The following is a 23,399-nucleotide window of genomic DNA, read 5'->3' on the forward strand; positions in this document are numbered from 1 at the left end:
AACCCTCCTGCGGAGCCATTGTGTTCTCCTGGTGCTGCCCCTGCCAGGAAAACACAGTGATTATTGCTAGTGGCTACAAGAGATGCTAGCGATAAGTGTGTGTAAAATCTGACAGACTGGTTGTACGTTGTCCTCCAGGTGATCGACCAATCAACTTGGGTACCTTCAGCCTGGCCATACACAGTTTAAATCTGCATCTCAAATGAAGCAATCCCATTTACATATAACACTCCATAAAGGAGAATTGAGGGGCTTATCAGGTCTGCGTCAAAAATTAACAGCCACACCCAATCAGACAGCTCGTGTTAAAAGGGACCTGAAAAGCAATCTGCATGGCTTGCTTTTCCAAGCATTGGCTAGTTTAGTGAGCCTGGACTAATAACAGTCACTGTAATGCTACCCATACTGCTGTCCTTTTAACATGGTGACAAAAGTTGATACCTATGCTACATGTGTGTAAAGTTACTTGCACCCTGCTAAATGGACAGCAATAAGGTTGTAAATACAGTGACTGCCTGTCCCCCCTGATGGCGGCCCTGGGTGTGTCATGAAAGGCCAATTGAGAAAATGGCTATATCATGTAGAGGAAATCACCAGTGTGGGGCAACCTATGTCATGGAGGTAGATTTGGACATCGATGTATATGTATCACCAGAAATGGAATTCTTTGTTCTACAATATCTCAAAGACGACCTAGCATGTTATTTGAAGACTGTACTATTTTGGACATACTTGGACTCAAACATACACTGCTCTTTCCACAGCTCCTCCTCCTCTGGGGGTATGATAAAGTTTATACGCATCTTCACCAAAAGCACAAGATGATGTGTCGTCTCCGGATGAGGCTGCAGCGGAGATTTCAGTTTCTGCCTGAGATAGTGGATCTGCAGCGGGCCTGGAGTGATGCCAAAAGGCGCTCACCCAGGCTCCTGCTAAAGGCTGTGGAGCAAATCTCCGGTAAGTAAAAATATACATTACATGTGACCAGATAGGTTACAATTTTTTGGGTAGGTGGACATGTGTTTAGCTATGCAACAACACTAATACCAACACCCCCCCCCCCCCTCCCTCTCGCTCCTACCTTTCCTACCTCCATCAAGTGTCTCTTCACAACCTTTAATACTACTATGTACATTCGTATTTTTTATGTTTTTTTTTTTCTTCTGCTTCTAGCCAAAGCGGACGGACGGCACCCTCTTGTGCTTTTGGTGAAGAAGGGGAGGAGGAGGACGGCCACACTCCAATATGCAGTCCGAGGCAGCGAGCCATTTGAGCAGCTGAAAATTGTGGATCGTAAGTAGAAAATAAAAATGTTAGAAATTTCTAATCTCTAATCACATTTTACAGAGCCCCCTTTACATCGGAGTCTCCAGACTTACTACACTGTAAGAGGGAAGTGTGAAGACTCTGATATAAGGAGAGTTTGGGAACCATTATTTGAGGGGGGAAGCTGGGGACTCTGGTGTAAAAGGGAACTCTGTGTTCCCCAAAGCTCCCCCATACATCTGAGCTTACAGAGACCCTCTTACACTTCCCTTCCTCAGTCCACCACAGTCAAGGGCACAACAAGTCCCACTGCAGAAGGCTACCTGCTTGGACTTGTAATCCTCTCTGTAGGGGAATGAGGAAATACTGCCTGCTATGCTAAGACTTGTAGTGCCCTCTGTTAGGGACTAAGGATTCCTCAGTCCTCAACATTCTAGGGCACTATAAGTCTCAGCATAGTGGGCTGTCATACCTCAGTCCCTCACAGCTCGGGTCAAAAACAACACAGTTAAACATCTAAAGGACAACTCCAAACAAAACTACCAATAATGGACAGAGTCCATATGCTCTATAATGTCAAAGACCCGCTACCACTCACCTTCCACCTCTGGTGCTGTCATTGTGTAGGGCAAAGGGCTCCATCTACACCATGTTTGGCTTTCAGGTCAGATAGGCAGGACTTGCTCAGCTCCACTCTCTTCCTTGGCAATTGACTCTGGCGTCATTGTGGATCTTTCCTCCTCTAGAAAACCCCCAGGGGCCCTCTCCTTGTCCCCCAGCCACCCAGGGCCTTCTTCTCCTCCTCCTCCACCAACCATTTTCAGACTCTTCCAACTTCCCTGGGGCTACTCAACCACTTTGCATAGTGGACACAACAAATCTATGACCAGCCTGCAAAATATCAAGTCTGGGCCTGGTTACCTGTATGTTCCGGGTCCAGGGCGGAGCTCTCCTCCCAGAGCAACAACTGATGATAGCAGAGTGAGTTGACCGGCCAGTCACTTCCTACTGGTGCAGGTACACACCTACCGATTCCTCCACATCTTAGGATAACATGATCAGACGGCCAATCCCCAGGCAGAGAAGGAGGAGTAAGTGTCAGCGGACAACAGACACCTGGCAGACGCAGTGAAGGGACTGCAGCACACTGCTGCAACTTTTTGATCCGAGGATTGAAAGCAATCTTTTACTTGGGAGATTTCCCTGGCTGCGCCCTTCGAAATGTTGGTGCTCCGCCACTGGCCGCAAGGCCCCTGTAGGTGCGAGGCCTTAGGCGCCCGCTTAATTTGCATGGTGCCCTCCTGTTTTAAAACATGGTCAATGCATCTCATTGGTGTAAGTGCACTTCTATGTTCTGAATTGTAGGGGCATTGAGTATGGTGCTAGCATGATGAGAGGTTACTGCCTATTTGTGTCCATAAATAATATATAATGGTTTTCTTTTATTTTAGAAACCAGTGATCAGGATGTTGCGGCTCAGCCTTCTCAGGCCCCCTGTAAGTAATGTGGATGTGCTGGTGTGTTGTGTATTAGGTCGAACTTGGAGGAATGATTGTTTGTTTTGTTTTCTTTTGTGGTTGATGTAACTTCAGCAAGAGAGGAGCCTCAGGCAGGGCCAAGTCGCCTGGATCCGGGCCAGGAACAAACTGTTGGCCAAGAAGAGGCCAATTGGTCCGACTCGGATGAGGACCTGGGCTCTCCTCAAAGGGGAAGTAAGTATTCTACATGTGTTTGTGTGTTCAATGTGTCCTGGTAAATATAAGGGCTGTAATATATATATTTTGACATTGGGGTTTTGTAGCAGCTGACATTGAGGATGTTTGTTGTGGAGGACTGGGGAAGAGGGGCCACTGCTTACCCAGTCCACTGTAACTACTACCTTCAATGTTTCCAGACTACTTTCTGTGTGCCTTTATCAAATAGCTTTTGTTCAAGGATTGTATTTGTGTCTTTGTGTTTCTAGGAGATACAACGCCATCCCCCCATGAAGGGACACCATCCCCCCATGTAGGGTCTCCCCCATCCTCCCCCACTCCAGGCTCCCCTGAACTAGTCTGTAAGTACCTAAAATTAGATTCTCACATGAATTGTGTGTGCTAGGATGATGTGTATCTAGGATAATCTAAGTTGGAGTCAAAGCAAGTGTAGTTTTGCTATATGTGACAGGAAGGTTGGTCATGAAACACTCTTGCTTAACCTTCATGTTTGAAAGGTGGTTTTGGGGAGCTTTACAGGACATGTTATCTTTTGTAAGTTATCTCAAGCCACCCTATTCTAAATTGGTGTTAGTTTCTCTACATTGGAAATGGTGTGCTTTGTACTTGTAAATTTTTAGGGGACATTGTAATTTAATCATGTCCTGATTTAGTCAACACTGAAAATGTGTGTTTGTCAATCTTTCATAAATACTCTTCCTCGGTAATGTACCACATTCCAGTTCACAATTTGTGTTCTTTTTGTGCAGTTTCTCCAGAGCCAGCCACGCCATCCACTTCAGGGGCCCCAAAAAAACCTGATGATGGTAAGTTGTGTGCTTTTCCAGTAATGTGTCTACTTAGTAAGTGGAGAAATGCTAACTGTGTATGTCCCCGCTCAGGCTTCAAGTTGTTCTAAAGGCAGCGGGTTCTTTATGTGAATGCATTCTATGCATTAGTATTCCAAGTGATAGGTGTGCATATTCCCCCTAAGACTTACTGGGACCATTTTTTACGGTCCAAATTTTTGCACTAATACTTGTCTGGAACAGACTCCCCCTCCTCCTTAACTGAGGTGACAGCATGCCAATATTGCCTCCTGATGCTGTCACTCCTAATCATTGAGACCATTGGAAGGGAGGGGGGCAAGGCTGGCTCACAGCCTAGTGCCTGAACAGGCACAGGGTGCTTGGCTTCATCTCATGTGCCTCCATAGCAAGCTGCCTGCTGTGGGGTCAAACAACAGGAGGGAGGTGCCTAGAGGTGTGTACAGGGGCCATGTAAAAAGGAGGATTGTTATTTCTCTTGTCCCCAAAAACCTAGAGAGTGTAAGTCTAACCTGATTAGTTTTCCGCAGCCCTCCCAAAATGATATGTTTCCAACACTTAGAACAGGCAGGGCTGAGGCACCAAAAACATCAGAAAAACACAATCAGCACAAAAGCAGGGAGTACGTATCCTTAACGCTACAAGCTTCACCCAGAAGAATGACGCTTGCACTGTACAAATCTGCATCACCACCATATCAATGTCTAAATAAAACTTTCAGGGAAATGTGGAGGGGTAATGAGTGGGTGTTAGAGCGTTTTCATGACTGCGTAACCTACAGTTAGCGTGAGTCCATTTGTTGATAAACTTTTTCTTCTCTCTTAACACAGCTGGGATGGCGGAAAGGAGATCAGGGGAGCAGACACATCTGCTCCGTCCAGAACTGGCCCTCAAAATTCCTAAGGGTGAGTCTCTACTATGTGTCAGGTTCAATCTATAGACAGTAAGAGTGAGAGAGAACGCTCCACAGATTCCAATGGTGATAGAGATAAATGTGTGCACATGTATCGTGTTGACCAATTGAACCCAAAACACCTTACATTCTTCAAAATGATTGCTTGTGTTTACATGCAGAAAAGCATTTTACTTAGCTTTGGTGGAACTGCTACTAACATTCCAAGCCATCTTATGTAACCTTTTGAACAATTTGCTGTGAAAGTTTGAGTTTAAGGTTTACAACAGCAATTTAGCATATTTGCTTCAGAGTGTTGATAAAAGCCAACCAATAGACTCCTAAGCATATTTGTTGAGGCACATTAATTACAATCCTTGTTTGGATCATTTTGCCTAAAACTAATTGTCATGTTTTTTTCTACCCAGGGCACACCCACCTCTCCTACGAGGTCCTCCTGGATTATATGAGGTGGTGCGGAGACCGAATTCTATATTTGGAACACCTTTGTGGCGTGGATCCAGACCCTAAGGAGCCATTCGTTAGGAATGTCACACCTTTAAAAAGATCCTAGTATTTTTTTTTTGTGGTTTGTTTACTTATGTTGCACGTTGCAACACAAAGAAATGTCACATTTGTAATTGTTGCCCATTATAAACAAAAATCTAACAAAAAAATCAAAAACAGTTTAAAAAAAAACCCTTTTTTTGGGACCCAAAAAAAAAAAAAAAAAAAAAAAGCCTTGTTTTTGGCAACCAAAAAAAATATAAAAATTTATAAAAAACCCTTTTTTTGGGACCCAAAAAAAAAAAAAAACAAAAAAAGCCTTGTTTTTGGCAACCAAAAAAAATATAAAAATTTATAAAAAACCCTTTTTTTGGGGACCCAAAAAAAAAAAAAAAACAAAAAAAGCCTTGTTTTTGGCAACCAAAAAAAATATAAAAATTTATAAAAAACCCTTTTTTTGGGGACCCAAAAAAAAAAAAAAAACAAAAAAAGCCTTGTTTTTGGCAACCAAAAAAAATATAAAAATTTATAAAAAACCCTTTTTTTGGGGACCCAAAAAAAAAAAAAAAAAAAAAAGCCTTGTTTTTGGCAACCAAAAAAAATATAAAAATTTATAAAAAACCCTTTTTTTGGGGACCCAAAAAAAAAAAAAAAACAAAAAAAGCCTTGTTTTTGGCAACCAAAAAAAATATAAAAATTTATAAAAAACCCTTTTTTTGGGGACCCAAAAAAAAAAAAAAACAAAAAAAGCCTTGTTTTTGGCAACCAAAAAAAATATAAAAATTTATAAAAAACCCTTTTTTTGGGAACCAAAAAAACCAAAAAAAAAAAAAAAAAGCCTTGTTTTTGGCAACCAAAAAAAAAATGTTTACAAAAAAGCCTTGTTGTTTTTATGGCAACGGACAAAACCACAAATGTTTACAAATAAGCCTTGTTGTTTTTATGGCAACCGACAAAACCAAAAATGTTTACAAAAAAGCCTTGTTGTTTTTATGGCAACCGACAAAACCAAAAATGTTTACAAAAAAGCCTTGTTGTTTTTGGTAACAAACTAAACCAAAAATGTTTACAAAAAAGCCTTGTTGTTTTTATGGCAACCGACAAAACCAAAAATGTTTACAAAAAAGCCTTGTTGTTTTTGGTAACAAACTAAACCAAAAATGTTTACAAAAAAGCCTTGTTGTTTTTGGTAACAAACTAAACCAAAAATGTTTACAAAAAAGCCTTGTTGTTTTTGGTAACAAACTAAACCAAAAATGTTTACAAAAAAGCCTTGTTGTTTTTGGTAACAAACTAAACCAAAAATGTTTACAAAAAAGCCTTGTTGTTTTTGGTAACAAACTAAACCACAAATGTTTACAAATAAGCCTTGTTGTTTTTATGGCAACCGACAAAACCAAAAATGTTTACAAATAAGCCTTGTTGTTTTTATGGCAACGGAAAAAACCACAAATGTTTACAAAAAAGAATTGTTTTTGTGAAAACCTTCCAAAAAATGATGTCAAAACATAAAAAATGTTTAAAATGTTTATCTAAATTAAATTTAAGTATGTTGCTCTTTGCAACACAAATGTTACATTGGCAATTTAGTTCATTCTATTATATATTGTAATATATTTTTTGTACGCTACAGTTGGTAGACACCCACATGTGTTATTAAAACATTTATTTTATTACCCAAGTTTTCTTTTTGGTGTACACATCGAATGTCTTTTGTGTTGTATTTGTTTACTTGAGTGGTGTGGTCTGTAATTGTTAGTATGTTGGCTTTGGTTTATGTTAGCCTTGAGACTTGTTTTGAAGCTACATTTGAAGGGAGACCTTTTCTTGGGTCGTTATGTGAACATTGAGTTATCTAAATTTACATGAAATCATATGTTTGGAGATCGAGAAGCACGTGTGTATAAATGCCTACATTAACCAGGGCCATTACTTGGCCACCAACACTCCTAAAAAACCAAAGAGCAAACACAAACTAATCATTTTGCATAAAATTTTATTTCATCCCCAAAAAAAGCACTATAAGAAATCATATTGTGCCACCCTCAAATTTAAAAAAAAAATGGCCCCACAAATTGGCCAATGTAACAATCATTAACAAAACCAAAAAAAAAAAAAAAAAAGAAATTAAGTTGGTGGTGGTGGTGGTGACTGAAGCAGTGTGGTGAGCAATGGAAAGGTTCCTGCCATCAAATGGTGGGCCAATAGTCCCATCTGCTCTGGGGTTAGCCTTAGAGTTCTGGTAAAGTGGCCCATTAGAATCAGATCTTGTGTCTGAGGCTGCTGCTGATGCAGGGTGTTGAACCCTGGAAATGTCCCAGACTGAAGATCTTGTGCCAATAGTCCCATCTGCTCTGTGCTCAGCCTAAGAATTTGGGTAACGTGTGCCATTACCATGAGATGGGATCGTTGCTGCTCCAAGGCTATTTGATGCTGCTGGTGGTGCAAGGGTTGTGAAGATGTGTGGGGAGTGGTGGTTGATTGGTTGTTGTGGTCCACGGTGCGGGGGCAAACGACATGTCGCATTGGTGACAAAAAAGAAGAACGGCCTGGGGAGGAGTGAAGTGATAAAGGTGTGGAGGGAATGTAGTCAGGTGGAAGGGGTACTGTGGAACCAGTGCGCATTGAGGTTGTGCAGGAGGATTGCTCATTGAGGGGTGTGGGAGTCCGAACGGAGTGTGAAGTGCTAGGAGTGGCTACAGGAGGAATTGTCCCATCCCCAGCTGCCTGACAAGTGGCCAACACTGGCATTACCCTCCCACTACCACAACCTGCAGTGGCAGGTGAGTGAGATGTTTGGGAGGGCTCTGCCAATGGGGCATCTTCAGATCCAAACAGGCATTGGCGTGTGGCCAGCACCTGAGTGTCAACACTTTGCCGATCCCGTTGATGCTGGTCTGCTAAACTTACCAAGCTGTTACGCATATCCTGTTGAACCTGTAACATATCCTGGTGAACCTGTACCATTGTTGCTACAGATTCCTGTATGAGCCCGAGCAGACGTACTGCCTCAGTAGATTGCTGAGTACGCCTCCTTAACTCATTTTGGACCTGATACTCATCAAGCAGCCTCTCGGCTACATCCAGCATAGATGGACGAAGTTGGGTAGGTGACAATCCCTCTGCATCTAAGGCTACCTGAAAGCAGAAGAAATAGACCAAATCATTATCAAACATCATGACTAAATATTTCAGATTAGTTTGACAACTTAACACCCCAAGCAGAACGTTGAAAAGTTTGATGTGCTTCTAATGAGTACTTGTTCATTGTAAGATTATCCAAGCTAGCAACACTTCTGATAATGGGTACATATTATATTGGTAGGACTAATATGACAAAGGCAAAAAAGATTCAACATGAAGGTGTTCCCAATTAACCCTGGTGTGGTAGGTTGTTTATGCTTTTGGTAAATCTGTTACTACACCAATGACTTTATACATCTACGTATGTTGTCTAAAATCTTGCCATCAATCGGCTAGAGGACAACCCAACCAAACGATACCCATGAATTTGGACCTGGAAAATCAAAGACGGGCCGGACTTTAAAGATCCTGGATGTTTTTGGAACATTAGTGGCACACCAAATTATAACATAATTCCCTGATGTTCAAGATAGAACTCTTGTTGTGCTGGTGCATCGTCAGAATGTCATAGCACTAATTTAACACACACAATGTAAGCCACATCTAGTCCAAAATCAATGCTACCATTGAAATGTTACATGTGCACCTTGTTCCCTTATATCACATACCACAGCACTGGATGCAGAATCGTCGCCAGCTCCTGATCCAACTCCAGCTGCAACGTCAAGAGGGGCCTGATGTTCTTTTAAAAAAAAAAAAAAAAAACATGTTTAGTACATAACCTTAGTCAGTAATGATTATGGCCAGATTGCCCTCCTAGCTTCATGAATGAAGCATTGAGGCCAAACATTCAAAAGTGCTTTCCTGGGCTCATAGGACACTTGCTAAACCCTCCCAAAGGTTAAGAAGGCTTGGTCTGCCTACTAATGACGGCACCCATTAATGCTGTCAACTGTGTTTTGCAGGGTAAACATCTAAAAGGCAACACTCTTTCCTAAGAAAAAACATGTGTGTTAATGGGGTTAATAAGATTCAAAAAAACATTATTTGACTAGACATACCAACACCTTCCTCCAGGCCTAGCTGCACTGGGTGTGTTCCCTGCTGCGGATCTTCTGTAAAGGACATAGCAATATGAGCTATCTTGGCCAAAAAAAAACATCTACATTGTTTGGCACAGTATGATATTGGACCTACCAGGAGGAGGGTCAGCACTGATGTCAACACCTGTGAGTCCGTCTGGTTCGCCAAGCTGCATGGGCTGTGGAGGGGCTGAGATCCGTGCTACAGATGAACAAATTGCAGGTTGGGGAAAACAAAAAAAGGACAATTGGAAGGGCAAGTATCACATTCTCTTAATGTCACACATAGGATAGTAGTTAATCTTTTCCAAACAACTCACACAATTGACATCCAAGATAATATCCTACCTCGGTGCAAAGCATCCGAATCTAAGTCCTCTCTGGGAAAGATGGTATCGGGTCCTATGATGTTCAAGAAAGGTAATTGATAATCCCAGAGAGAACTTCGTGCACGTTCATCCAGCCGACCTTGACGGTCATAAAGACCCTCCGCAGCCCATGCAATTAGCTTCTTCCGAACGGACCCACAGATGTCGTTGACCTTCTTCCGCACACTGTCACGGTGGCGAGGTGCTTCACCCAGTGCATTTACAGCATCCCGGATTTCATCCCACAATCTGTTCTTCTCTGTTACTGAGTAAGACGCGGCCCTGGTCCCATGTATCGCCTGATATCTGGCCATATAGGCGTGGACCAGGGCACAGCACTGATTGTGGGTGAAACGGGGAAGCCGGGTTAATGTGGACAAGCTGACTCTGGTGGACGGACCCGCTCCAGGACTACTGTCAGAAGAGCCAGCTTGTCCACTTGGTGTGTTAACACCTCCCCCGGCTTCCTCCTCCGGGATGGGGATGGTGGACTCCCTCATGGATACAGCTGGAGCCTCCCTCACACCAGAGCCAGACGATCTGCCCACCCTGCCCCCCCTGCCCCCCCTGGCCCCCCTGGCCCCCCTGGCCCCCCTGGCCCTTCTCATCCTTCCAGTGGGTGGGGCCATGGGAGCACGAGGTGGGCAGAGAATCTGGCTGTCCAGCAGCAGCAAAGAGCCCCAAACTCCTAAATCTGAAATGACAAAAGAGAAAACAGAAAAAACAGGATTTGCAGATTGCTCTTCATATACAGTATAATTAGTGAACAGTTACAGAACACACTTACCTAATGGCACAAACAGACTTGGTCGTGGTGGTGGTGGTAGTAGTGGGCAAAGAGCAGAAGAGGCTGCAAAGAAAAGGAAAAAAAAAAAACACATAAGAAAACGCATATGGGTACAAATCACACGAGGCCCTCCAAACACTTACCTAATGGCACAAACACGGTGGTGGTGGTGGTGGTGGCAAAAAAAGCAGAAGAGGTTGCAAAGAAATGTACAAAAAAAACACATAAGAAAACGCATAGGGGTACAAATCACACGAGGCCCTCCAAACACTTACCTAATGGCACAAACACAGTGGTGGTGGTGGTGGTGGTGGTGGCAAAGAGCAGAAGAGGCTGCAAAGAAATGTAAAAAAAAAACACATAAGAAAACGCATAGGGGTACAAATCACACGAGGCCCTCCAAACACTTACCTAATGTCACAAACACAGTGGTGGTGGTGGTGGTGGTGGTGGTGGCAAAGAGCAGAAGAGGCTGCAAAGAAATGTAAAAAAAAAACACATAAGAAAACGCATAGGGGTACAAATCACACGAGGCCCTCCAAACACTTACCTAATGTCACAAACACAGTGGTGGTGGTGGTGGTGGTGGTGGTGGTGGTGGTGGCAAAGAGCAGAAGAGGCTGCAAAGAAATGTAAAAAAAAAACACATAAGAAAACGCATAGGGGTACAAATCACACGAGGCCCTCCAAACACTTACCTAATGGCACAAACACAGTAGTGGTGGTGGTGGTGGTGGTGGTGGCAAAGAGCAGAAGAGGCTGCAAAGAAATGTAAAAAAAAAACACATAAGAAAACTCATAGGGGTACAAATCACACGAGGCCCTCCAAACACTTACCTAATGGCACAAACACAGTAGTGGTGGTGGTGGTGGTGGTGGTGGCAAAGAGCAGAAGAGGCTGCAAAGAAATGTAAAAAAAAAACACATAAGAAAACTCATAGGGGTACAAATCACACGAGGCCCTCCAAACACTTACCTAATGGCACAAACACAGTGGTGGTGGTGGTGGTGGTGGTGGCAAAGAGCAGAAGAGGCTGCAAAGAAATGTACAAAAAATACACATAAGAAAACTCATAGGGGTACAAATCACACGAGGCCCTCCAAACACTTACCTAATGGCACAAACACAGTGGTGGTGGTGGTGGTGGTGTTAAAGAGCAGAAGAGGCTGCAAAGAAATGTAAAAAAAAAACACATAAGAAAACGCATAGGGGTACAAATCACACGAGGCCCTCCAAACACTTACCTAATGTCACAAACACAGTGGTGGTGGTGGTGGTGGTGGTGTAATCCTTTATAGGCAAAAGGAGGCTGCAAACATTAAACATACATGAGAAATCGCATGACCTACATACGTGCACATAATAAATTACAGTTATCAGGAAAGCAAAAATGGTGTCTTTGGAAGCTGGGAAGGTAAGGGGGCAGGTTTAGATGCCAAATCTAGACTGCACACCTTTAACAAACATGAGAAAACACATGTCCAAACCACATGCACATGGGGCCAACTGCCAATGATTAAAAGACACTTGAGGGGTTCCCAAGCTATTGTGGGTTGGAGGGGATTCACCATAGACAACTTAAGCACACCCAAGATAAGTACAAATTGTCTCCTTCCTTTTTTTTGGGAGAGAGAGATACAATTGTCTTACCTCCAGATAATGTAGGTTGTGGGTCACAGGGTCTTGCTAGCACATAAGAAACATCGATCTATAACATCCAGCAGCCATATTGGCCATGTGCTCCTTTTATAGCTGGCTCACAGGTGTGATAATTAGCGGCCGTTTCTATATATATCTGCGCATTCGCGAATTTGCGCGTTCAAAATGGAGGACGATATCCCAGACGCATTAGATGGTGCAATGCTGGCATTTATTGGTGCCTTGTTTGAGGAGGCCCTGGCACAGGAGGCAGCAGAAGGTGGGGAAGCTGCAGCAGCAGCAGCAGCAGCACCTTCAGCAGCAGCACCTCCAGTCCGTGTGCCCTTACCTCGCCAGCCACGCATTTTTGCTCCAAGGATCTATTTGGACAAGCTGCGGGATTCTGATGTCAGGAGGAAGTTCCGGCTCGAGCGAGGAACTATTCTACACCTCTACCAGCTCATAGCAGAGAAAATTGACCCGGACACACAGCGCGGCCATGCGGTGCCCGGCATGGCCAGATTGCTGGCCACTTTGTATATTTTAGGGCGTGGCAGCTTCCAAGCCACTTCGGGAAGTATCATGGGCATTAGCCAGCCCACAGTTTCAAGGGTGTTCATGTTGGTCATTAATGCCATAGTGGATATAGTGCCCAATTTTATCCACTGGCCACAGAATGAAAATGAGTGGAATGAAGTCAAGTTGGGTTTCTACCGGCGGGCACACATGCCGCAAATCCTAGGGGCAATCGATGGCACCCACATAGCCATTAGGCCCCCAAGGAGCCACGAAAGTGAATACCGGAACCGCAAGCAGTACCACTCTGTGAACGTCCAATTAGTGTGTGACGCCAAACAGCGCATCATGAGTGTCAACACTGGTCACCCAGGGTCGTGCCATGATTCCAGTATGTTAAGAACAAGTACTCTGTACGAGGTGTTTGAAAGTGGACAAATGCCCGAAGGGTGGCTTATTGGTAAAGTATTTTGTCTTAACAACATAAACTGTAAGATTACATAGACATAGGAATAAGCTACATCGGTGTACACCCTGATTTAAGCAAAGCCTACCTAAAATGGATGTGTTATTAGTTGTCAGGCTGTTCACACACAACCAGATCAGCAGCTTAGCAGCTCACAAAAGAAAGATTTGCAAAGTTGTCTTTGAGTCCAATGAAGGTGGTTAACCAATGTGTAAATGGTGTCCTCTAGCCACCCAAAGAAAACCTACAAATGATTCCAATGGTATTGCCATATCCCCAAAGTACTTTGCATAAGTGAGTCAATATTGGTTTCCTCACTCTAGTTGCAGATATATTCCAGAAGTAAGACCTAGGCTAATGTAATAGGAACAGAATAGGGGCCAAGTTGTAACTTGCAAGAGAAACCCACCACTTTGTGTGTCCTTTTTCCCATTTGTATTAGTGATTTAGGCAGTTAGACAGAGTTGAGATGTTTCATATGATTTTTTGCAAACAGACGAGCAGGTTGTTTAGTAAAATGCCTAATTGTCTCCCATTTTGAGGAGTCATCTAAAGTCACATGATATGAATAACTAATGTATATTTTTCTTATTTTTCAGGGGATGCTGGTTACCCGCAGCTGACGTGGCTGATGGCTCCAATCAGGTACCCCCAGGGCCCAGCAGAGAGGAATTACAACAGGGCCTTGCGGAGAAGCCGGAGTATCATTGAGTTGACCATAGGTCTTCTCAAGTCCCGGTTTCTCTGCTTGGCCCGGCCTGGGGGTGAACTCCTGTACTCTCCTACAAAGGCTTCCAAGATCATCCTGGCGTGCTGCGTGTTGCACAACATGTGCGTTGCCCGGGATGATTCTTGGGAGCTGACGGAGGAGAGGGAGCCAGAGGTCCGTCAGCCGGCGGCCCCCAGGCGGCGGAGCACCGCTGCCGGTATGGCCACCCGGAATACCCTGGTTGCTAGCCACTTTACATGTAAGTACTGTAACCGGTCAAGATAGGGCATGTGTATTAATTAGCTAGTTAGCAGAGGTGCCACTCACAGGGAGACAGAGGGTGATTATCATCTGCCAATGACACTTGCCATTGTAGATAAAGTGTAGTCAACATTGGTAAAATTGTGTTACTTGAGCAAAAACATGCACCTCTAACCATAAACATGTTGGTATTGTGAATAGTGTAAAGGGCTGAGAAGAGCTGGCAGGTGTTTATTTGTGTCTATGCCACCTGTGTAGTTATTGATAACATGAACGGCTGCTTGGTATCTTATGGTGTTGTAATTTTCCAGAACATCAACATCTTGGAATCATGGCACGTACCATGGGAAGCCTGTGGTGATGGGCTGTCTGGCGTCACAGGTGTGTATTCAAATGTTTACATTAATGATTTCTGGTTTGTGTAAGTTGGCATAAAATGTGTTATTTCACTCGTGATGTCGAAATTAAATGAAGTTCAGAATGAAGCAAACAGGCATTAAGATGTGATTTTCATAATGAAATGTCTTATCCTTTGTTTTATTTTTCCAGGAGTGGTACTGCTTGCGGGTGTAGGTGGTAGAAACCCACCTTGATGGACTCCACTCATTTTCTTTTGTGGTCAGTGGATATTTGGTAAGGCACATGGCCAATGACCAACATGAACACCCTGGAACTTCGAAAGTGGCTTGGAAGCTGCCCAGCAACCTTGCCATGCCTGTCCCCTATGAGCTGGTAGAGGTGCAGAATGGATTCTGAACTCTGCCGGAAGTTGTGGAAGACATCAGAATCCCGTAGCCATGGAGCAAAGATCGTGGTCTGGCGCTGTAAAGGCACACGGACTGGAGAGTGACAATATTCTTTTGCTGCATCCCTCCTTCTGCTGTCATTCTCAAATAAATAAATACATTAGAATTGAACATGTGTTTTTTTGTTTTGTGTGGGTGCCTACAGACAAAAGGGCCATCCACACTGTAAGATTTAGAGAAGACTTTATCCTTCCGATTGACATTTTCTATGTAGTGCAAGGGCCTGCCTGATTGCATCCAAATTGAAAGTGTTGAGGTTTGAGCTTCTATTATATGGTTTGGTTAAGTCTACAGGAAAAAGTCTAGACAAATTGTTAGTGTATGGCCCATTAAGCTGCCAAGGCCGGAGTTTTGCACTTTGCATGCTGCTTGTACTGGTGATGTGAGGGGTTGTAATGTAGAGTAGGGATGTGACAGTGTTGTGTTGAGGTGTGAGGCAAATGTAGTGTTGGACTATGAGGGCCTGTGTTGTTGAAATATGGAGAGAGTCCAATATCAGACACCTATGTTTATTGGTCAAGAAATTGTAAGAACCATGGTAAATATGTAAAGAATTGCATCTCGATAAAACTAGGACCACACTCATAAAATCAAAATTGTGTTGTTTCCATTGATGTGCTTGAAATTTGGGTAGGACACCCCCCTCCCCCCCCAAATTCAAGATAGTTTAAAAAAACTGTTTAAAAAAATGAGAGTGAAAAGAGATCCCAAGTGTAGTGATGTGATTTGAACCCATGACGTTGTGAACTGCAGTGAAGTTGCAAAGCACTTAGCTATTGTGCAGAATAAAGCTGTATGGTGGAAAAAATGGAGTGTGTTAAGGCTAAAAAGCACATATAGCTAAAGAACTAAACATTGTATGGAATGTGGGAAGAAGACCATGGTAAAATTGTGAGGTTTCATCTTGCCCTGAAGTAGGGTAGGGGTTTGGTCACTTGCCTTTGGTACTTTCCTTCATAAGATCGATTCGACACACAGACAAGATCAAAAAAACACTTAAAATGGTGTAAGCTTGCAAGCGCTTCTGAGTGTAACATTATTTAGCAATATATATGATGTAATCCGTTCCATTTTAGCAATATAAACAAAAAAAGAAAATAAAAAAAGTAGGTGGAGATGGTAAGCCTCGAACCTACAGCAGAGGGAGATGAATTACAGACATGTGATGTGTGCACTAATCCACTAGCCCACATCGCTATGTGAAACTGCTATAAGCAGGAAGACATAAGTTTGCGAATTGGCGAAGCCGCGATCGTAAGTGAATCCCGCTGACGGCGGAATTCATTATTGCTGTTTTACTCGCCAATTCGCCGCAGCGCCAGTTAATTGATTTGAACGCGGCGAAACTGAAACACGTCATAGATGTTTGAAGCTGCAGTTTCTTTAAATCCGGCCCATAGTTACATAGTTAGTGAGGTTGAAAAAAGACATCAGTCCATCCAGTTCAACCTATGATGTGTGTGTGTGTTTGCTTTTAGCCGTACATTGTATACCCCTGTATGTTGTGGTCTTTAAGGTGTCCATCTAACAGTTTTTTGAAACTATCAATGCTCCCTGCTGATACGACATAAATACATGTAATCCACCACTGATTACTGAATACCAATATTATATTACCAATATACTCCTGACCCCTGCGCTATATACTCTATGTTGTACATTACAGACTTCTGCTCTCTCCCCTCTACCCACTGCTATATACAGTATTTCACAAAAGTAAGTACACCCCTCAACTTTTTGTAAATAGTTTATTCTATCTTTTCATGTGACAACACTGAAGAAATGACACTTTGCTACAATGTAAAGTAGTGAGTGTACAGCTTGTATAACAGTGTAAATTTGCTGTCCCCTCTAAATAACTCAACACACAGCCATTAATGTCTAAACCGCTGGCAACAAAAGTGAGTACACCCCTAAGTGAAAATGTCCAAATTTGGCCCAAAGTGTCAATATTTTGTGTGGCCACCATTATTTTCCCCTCTTGGGCATGGAGTTCACCAGAGCTTCACAGGTTGCCACTGGAGTCCTCTTCCCCTCCTCCATGACGACATCACGGAGCTGGTGGATGTTAGAGACCTTGCGCTCCTCCATCTTCCATTTGAGGATGCCCCACAGATGCTGAATAGGGTTTAGGTCTGGAGACATGCTTGTCCAGTCCATCACCTTTACCCTCAGCTTCTTTAGTAAGGCAGTGGTCATCTTGGAGGTGTGTTTGGTGTCGTTATGCTGGAATATTGCCCTGCAGCCCAGTCTCCGAAGGGAGGGGATCATGCTCTGCTTCAGTATGTCACAGTACATGTTGGCATTCATGGTTTCCTCAATGAACTGTAGCTCCCCAGTGCCGGCAGCACTCATGCAGCCCCAGACCATGACACTCCCACCACCATGCTTGACTGTAGGAAGACACACTTGTCTTTGTACTCCTCACCTGGTTGCCGCCACACACGCTTCACACCATCTGACACCAAATAAGTTTATCTTGGTCTCATCAGAGCACAGGAGATGGTTCCAGTAATCCATGTCCTAAGTCTGCTTGTCTTCAGCAAACTGTTTGTGGGCTCTCTTGTGCATCATCTTTAGAAGAGGCTTCCTTCTGGGATGACAGCCATGCAGAACAATTTTTTTTTAAATTTGAAAATTTTTATTGATTTTTATACATATACAAAACAGACTAACAAGGCAAAAGGAAATGTTTAGGGCACAGAAATGCCAACACATATTAGATCATTATGGTATCTGCTCCCAATCACCCAAAAAAAAAATGGAAAAATGAAGAAGGGGGAGGGAAGCATGCCCCTAAATCAATCTCCCAAAACATTGAGTAAACAATGTTGATACTCATGTTTATCTAGTGTATATCTATGTGCAAAGCACTAATGTGCATACGTGCCACCCACCTAATATTCATCTACCCCCTCAACGGGGTGATGATAAATAAACCAAAAGCAACCTCTTTTTTTTTTTTTTAAAGCCCGTAGCGTGTGCAACACACTCAAAAGACTCCACCCGGTGCATAAAAAAGTGCACACACACAAAGTGAGAACACAACAAAGCACAGGGTGTGCGAAATCGAATGGTCTTCCCTCCGAAGAGGTAGGACCCGAAACCTCAGTCCCCCGGGGCGCAAGACTCCTGACAGGGACACAAGGTACTCATGGTCTATCTGGCCGAAACCAGACAGACCCCGTTCTTCAGGGGGACTGCCGAAACAGCCCCCACCGAGTACTAAGTAGGGCTCCCCCGAAGGGAGACCCCATAGGAGAGGGCGAACTAAGCCAAAAGGCCATATCCGCCCCCTCCCAAGACTTAAGGTAGGGCCCGAAGACCCACACACTCTCGTCGTGCAAATAAAGAAAAAAAGGTGAAAGTGAAGGTGACGGACTCCAAATAAAAAGACAGACAAACAAAAAGGTGGGGAAGGGGAGTGGGGAAAGTGCTTTGGTGCCATGTGAAGAACCAAGGCAGGCCTTCCAGCCGGAATAAAAAATTCCTCTGGTGCAAGCCAAAAGGCCTGTCCCAAGAGGCAGGTGTGAAAAAGGTGTGCATAGTGCAGTGACCAAGGTGCCAAAAGAACTCACAGCGAGCTGCCCCTCACCAGTGAGAAATTAAGGCACCCCTGGGCTGCCACCCCAGGGGCACTTACACTACGGGCTTCTTCAATCTCAGCCCCCGGCCAGACCGAGTGTAGCCTATCCCCACCAGCAGACATCAGAACCTGGACAGCTTAGAGAGAGCTTACCTACAACTGGGGACAGGCTCGCCACAAAAGCCAGATCAAAACCCAGGAGAGAAAGCCCTCCCCTCGCCATCCTGTTCCTCAGCCCATTACATCCAGGAGCAGTTCCACCGGCCCCCCCGAACCGGCTTCCCGCTCCCTTCAAACTGGTTAGGACAGTTCAACCCATTCGAATCAGAAGGCGGCGGGCCCCACATGCTTTCCCAGATGACCTACTTCCCATACCTCAATACTCAGAGCGCTCCGGGTTTCGGTCATACTGGTACTAGCTAAGGCCCATACCAACTGATAAGAACAGATACTACACTTGATCTTAGCCAAAAGGCCGAGAAGCGAAAGCAACCTCTATATCACTTGAGAAACGTGAAAAAATTGCGCATGAATCCAGCCCAAAAAAAAAAAAACGTGGGAAAGAAGGGGCACAGACCCCTATTAAACTCATAGAGATTTTGCAAAGTATAAATCAATATTGTGAATAATCGAATCCCCAGCATAGCAATCCCCCGGAAAAAAAAAAGGAGGTACCATGGAGAGAGAGGGAGGAAGCGGGGGGGAGAGGGGGGAATCCAGACAATAATTCTTATATTGTTGCCGAGCCAATAAAATGCGCCCATGGCAACCATCAAACTCCGGTCTCTTCCTCTGTGTTTTTCAAAGAGGATGTAAGTTCCTCCATCTTATGGATCTCTTTTACTTTAGAGTACCATAGCTCCAGGGTCGGCAGCTGGGTTTGTCTCCACAAAGCAGGTATACATGCCTTTGCAGCATTCAAAAGTCTAAAGCCCCGTACACACGTACTGATCGTTGGCCGAACGATCGGCCGTCTTTTGTCCAGGGCTGTCGTGTCTGTTGAAAACTGCAGAAGACTGCACACGAATTTTGTCGGCCAACAACAGCCGACTGCAGAAGTGATGTCATGTGATCGTTAACTTTCCTTGTCTTTTTTCTTTTCTGAGCATGCCCAGTCTTGCTAATCTGCTGTCTGTCGGCCGAAATCTGTACTGACTGGCGAACAATCGGCCGTTCTGGTGACGGCCAACAAATATTTTAAAGTCTGCACGACCGATTCTGGTCGGCCAAAAATGCGCTGTCGCCTGTCGGAGGCATCATACTAACAAGCCTACAATCGGCCGATCGGTCGGCGGCCGAATATTTACGGCCGACAATCGGTACGTGTGTACGGGGCTTAAGTGTCAGTGATTTTCTGTATCTTTTTTAAGAGCTTTTCGTAAGATGAAGTAGACATAGAGCAGGGTCCCCTTGAACCTCTTCCGCAGTTAACTGTTTAATAACTAAAGCAATTTTTGTCCAAACACCTCTATGGAAGGACATGACCAAAAAATATGCAACATGGTCCCTTCCTCCGATCCACAACGCCAACATCTTTCCGAACTGTTCTCATCCATTTTATGCAACACCTCCGGGACTCTATACCACCTGGGGAGTATTTTATATCCCGTTTCCTGAGTTTTACTATTCATTGAAGACTTATGGACTGTAGCCAAAATTTTATTTACCTGTCTGGGAGTCAGAGATACTGCCAGTTTGCGTTCCCATTGACGTATAAATGGTAACTGATGGCCTTCTTGTTCCTCTGTCAACCATGTATAGAATAAAGATATCAAATGTTTAGGTGGGGTATTTGAAATAACGGAATTTTTGTAAAATCTTACCTGTAAAATTCCTTTCTCTGAGTCCTCCGACAGTCGCCGCCCTCTTCATATTCGTCACAATGGGGTATTAGACTTTGCTCCGAAGGAGTAGCTAGGCAACAGAATATGTTAATATAAAAGTTTTAACACATCCCACCCCCAGGGGGTGGTCCCCTCAGTCAATACCCTCCTACTTCCTGTATCCATACTCCAGTTTCAGTGGAATAGCAGTAGAGAGTACATTCAACCCCAAAAGAGGGGCGGGGGCGGCGACTGTCGGAGGACTCAGAGAAAGGAAATTTACAGGTAAGATTTTACAAAAATTCAGTTTTCTCTTACGTCCTCCGACAGTCGCCGCCCTCTTCATATTTGTCACAATGGGGACGTCCCAAAGCAGTGCAAACATGAGGGGTGGGAAACGCAGCCACGCCCAAGGCAACGCCGTCTCCACAGCAGAGAAAGGAACCTTACCAAAGGAAGGAAACCCTCTGGGCAACAGAAGAAAAAACTTGCTCAACAGAAGCAAAAAATCCCAGGAAAACAAATAACCTAGGGATAACAACATGTATCCCAAACAGCCAAGAAGCCCATACAAGAGGCTCTAAGGAACTGCCGCACTAAGAACCTTGCGGCCAAAGGAAGCATCTGCCGATGCCTGAACATCCACTCTGTAGAATTTTGTGAAGGTGTGAACGGACGACCAAGTCGCCGCCTTACACACCTGGGCCACAGAAGCCCCATGACGACAGGCCCAAGACGTACTCAGAGATCTCGTAGAGTGCGCCTTCACAGGCACAGGGGGAACTCTCCCCTTCAAAGCATAGGCCTGTTCCACAGTCTGTCTGATCCATTTGGCAATGGTAGAGGCCGATGCAGCCAAGCCCATCCGAGGTCCCTCAGGAAGGACAAACAAGGAATCCGACTTGCGGAAAGATTCAGTCGATTTCAGGTAAACCCTAATCGCCCGAACAACATCCAAGGAATGCAGCTTCACCTCCTTCGGATGTTTGGGCTTCGCGCAGAGCGAAGGCAGGACAATATCCTCATTGATGTGAAAATCCGAAACCCTCTTCGGAAGAAAAGAAGGGTTAGGTCGTAAGACCACCTTATCCAGATGAAGGACCAGATACGGAGACTTGCAGGACAAAGCTGCCAGCTCCGAAACCCTGCGAGCCGAAGTGATCGCCACCAAAAAAGCGACTTTCTTGGACAACATGGACAACGAGATCTTCCTGATCTGTTCAAAGGGAGCATGTTGTAGCACGGACAGAACAAGATTCAAGTCCCAAGGAGGTAAAGGTTCCCTCCTAGGAGGGACCAGATGTCGCACCCCTTGAACAAAGGTACTAACCAAAGAGTTAGACGCCACAGGACGTTGAAAAAGAACGGCCAGCGCAGACACCTGACCCTTGACCATAGCCAGCGCCAAACGCTGGTCGACACCCGTCTGAAGGAAGGACAACACCCTAGACACCGAGTAAGTGCGAGGTGAAAACCCCCTGGACTCACACCAGGCAAAATAGGCCTGTGACGAGACCAATCTCGCCCCATTGCATTGGAGGAGCCTGGTTGCCCGCCTGCTGCCTTTGGACTATGGACCAGGCTTTAAAAGACTTTGGCTCCATGGCGATTTGACTGTTTGTGGCATCTGAGCGCTGTTTGGATATGTTGAGCGCTCAGATCCAGGCTATCTGGGGATGGGTTGAATGTAGGGGTTCTGTTCAGTAGACTGGGAGTTATGCATTTTTGTGTCTTTTTGTGTTTCTTTAAACATGTGGCTAATGGAGCCTTGCCTCTCTCCTGGAAGCTAAAACGTATTCCTGTAAACTGTAAGGAACCGGAAGCCAACTCCTAATATGGGCATTACAGGAAGTTCTGAGGAGACGGGAGGTCTATTGACACTCAGAGTAATGTGTATTGAGGGCTCGCTAGGGAACCATTGTTCTGTGTCTGACTGTTGTGTGCATTGATTGCCCCCTGGGGCTTCTGTCTCCTTGCATTGGTCAAAGCTATCTGACCAATCCCTGTTGACTCATTTTCAAGCCCTCATTTGCATATGCTGGAGAGGACCTTGGTGAGGACTGCAAGTGCTTTGCAATTGACCAATGGGAAGGCGGTTGTTGGGGGAGGGATGTTCCAATTTCTGTATAAAAGTGTGCTCTGTTCTTCCAATAAATGTTGTTCCTGTTTTACCCTCATCTCGGAGCTTTGTCTCGTTATTGGGGGAATCTGCTGCAGGGATTGCTATGGTCTTCCATACTCCCTTAGAGAATCACTAAGCTCTTATAAGAGCTTGTATAAGAGCTTGTTCTGCTGCACTCTCTGGGGAAAGAGAGGTTCACCCACAGGAACCTGGGGCCTTGTCGTTGGTCCAGGGTGGGAAGGAGATGCCAAGACCCTAACCAAGCTGCGGCGGTTCGTGGAGTCTGAAGTGCTTACGGTGTCTGGTGGAGTGCTTGGAGCCCTCGGGAAGCACTAGGAGCATCTGTCAACGGAGGTACCTGCTCAGGGGTGCCCTGTTCCGTAACAATTGGTGGCAAGCGACGGGATGGAACCAGCAGTGGAGTACAGATACTCTCTGAGAGAATATGACCGTATGGTGTGGTTACGGCTGAACTTTTTCGGACCCAATCCACTGGAGAGATCCAAGCGGTTCGTGAAGAACTTAGTGCTCGGGACTCTGCTAGACAGGGCAGAGAGAGAGGGCCAGCTGGCACGTTGGGAGGAACTCCAGCGGCAGGTACAGTTAAGGGAAGAGGAGAACCCAGTCTCCATTTCCCAGCGGCAGCCTGATTTATTGGGAATTGGGAGCCCAGTCTCCATCCTCCAGCGGCAGGCTGAGTTACAGGGGGCAGAGGTAGTTGTTCCTACCCCCCAGCAGCAAAGTGATATGCCGGGAAGGCAGTGTGAAGTACAGGGAGAGGAGAGCAGTGTCCTCCCTCCCCAGCGTCAGCGTGATTTTTTGGGAATTGGGAGCCCAGTCTCCATTCCCCAGCGGGAGATACAGCAGGGAATTGGGAGCCCAGTCTCCATTCCCCAGCGGCAGAGTATCCTACAGGGAATAGAGAGCCCAGTCTCCTTTCCCCAGCAGCAGGACTCTGTGTTGG

At 44.9% G+C, this 23,399-nt stretch overlaps 3 protein-coding genes across 3 annotated transcripts in view; 1 reads left to right on the forward strand and 2 right to left on the reverse strand.

Moving 5' to 3' along the window:
- Positions 1-20,245, reverse strand: part of LOC309548723 (uncharacterized protein) — a gene marked incomplete at both ends in the record, with an annotated part of 158,513 nt that extends 138,268 nt beyond the window's left edge. The window contains one exon of the mRNA XM_082248679.1: positions 20,158-20,245. Coding sequence (XP_082104805.1) covers positions 20,158-20,245 — 88 coding nt within the window. The remainder of the gene's footprint in view (positions 1-20,157) is intronic.
- LOC309550227 (uncharacterized protein) overlaps positions 1-23,399 on the forward strand; it is a 1,381,219-nt gene that overhangs the window by 530,338 nt on the left and 827,482 nt on the right.
- Positions 1-23,399, reverse strand: part of LOC309548727 (uncharacterized protein) — a gene marked incomplete at its 5' end in the record, with an annotated part of 365,133 nt that overhangs the window by 158,859 nt on the left and 182,875 nt on the right. The window lies entirely within an intron of this gene.

Source organism: Pelophylax lessonae (genome assembly GCF_965119305.1).
Source record: "Pelophylax lessonae genome assembly, chromosome: 3".
In the NCBI taxonomy this organism is placed as follows: domain Eukaryota; kingdom Metazoa; phylum Chordata; class Amphibia; order Anura; family Ranidae; genus Pelophylax; species Pelophylax lessonae.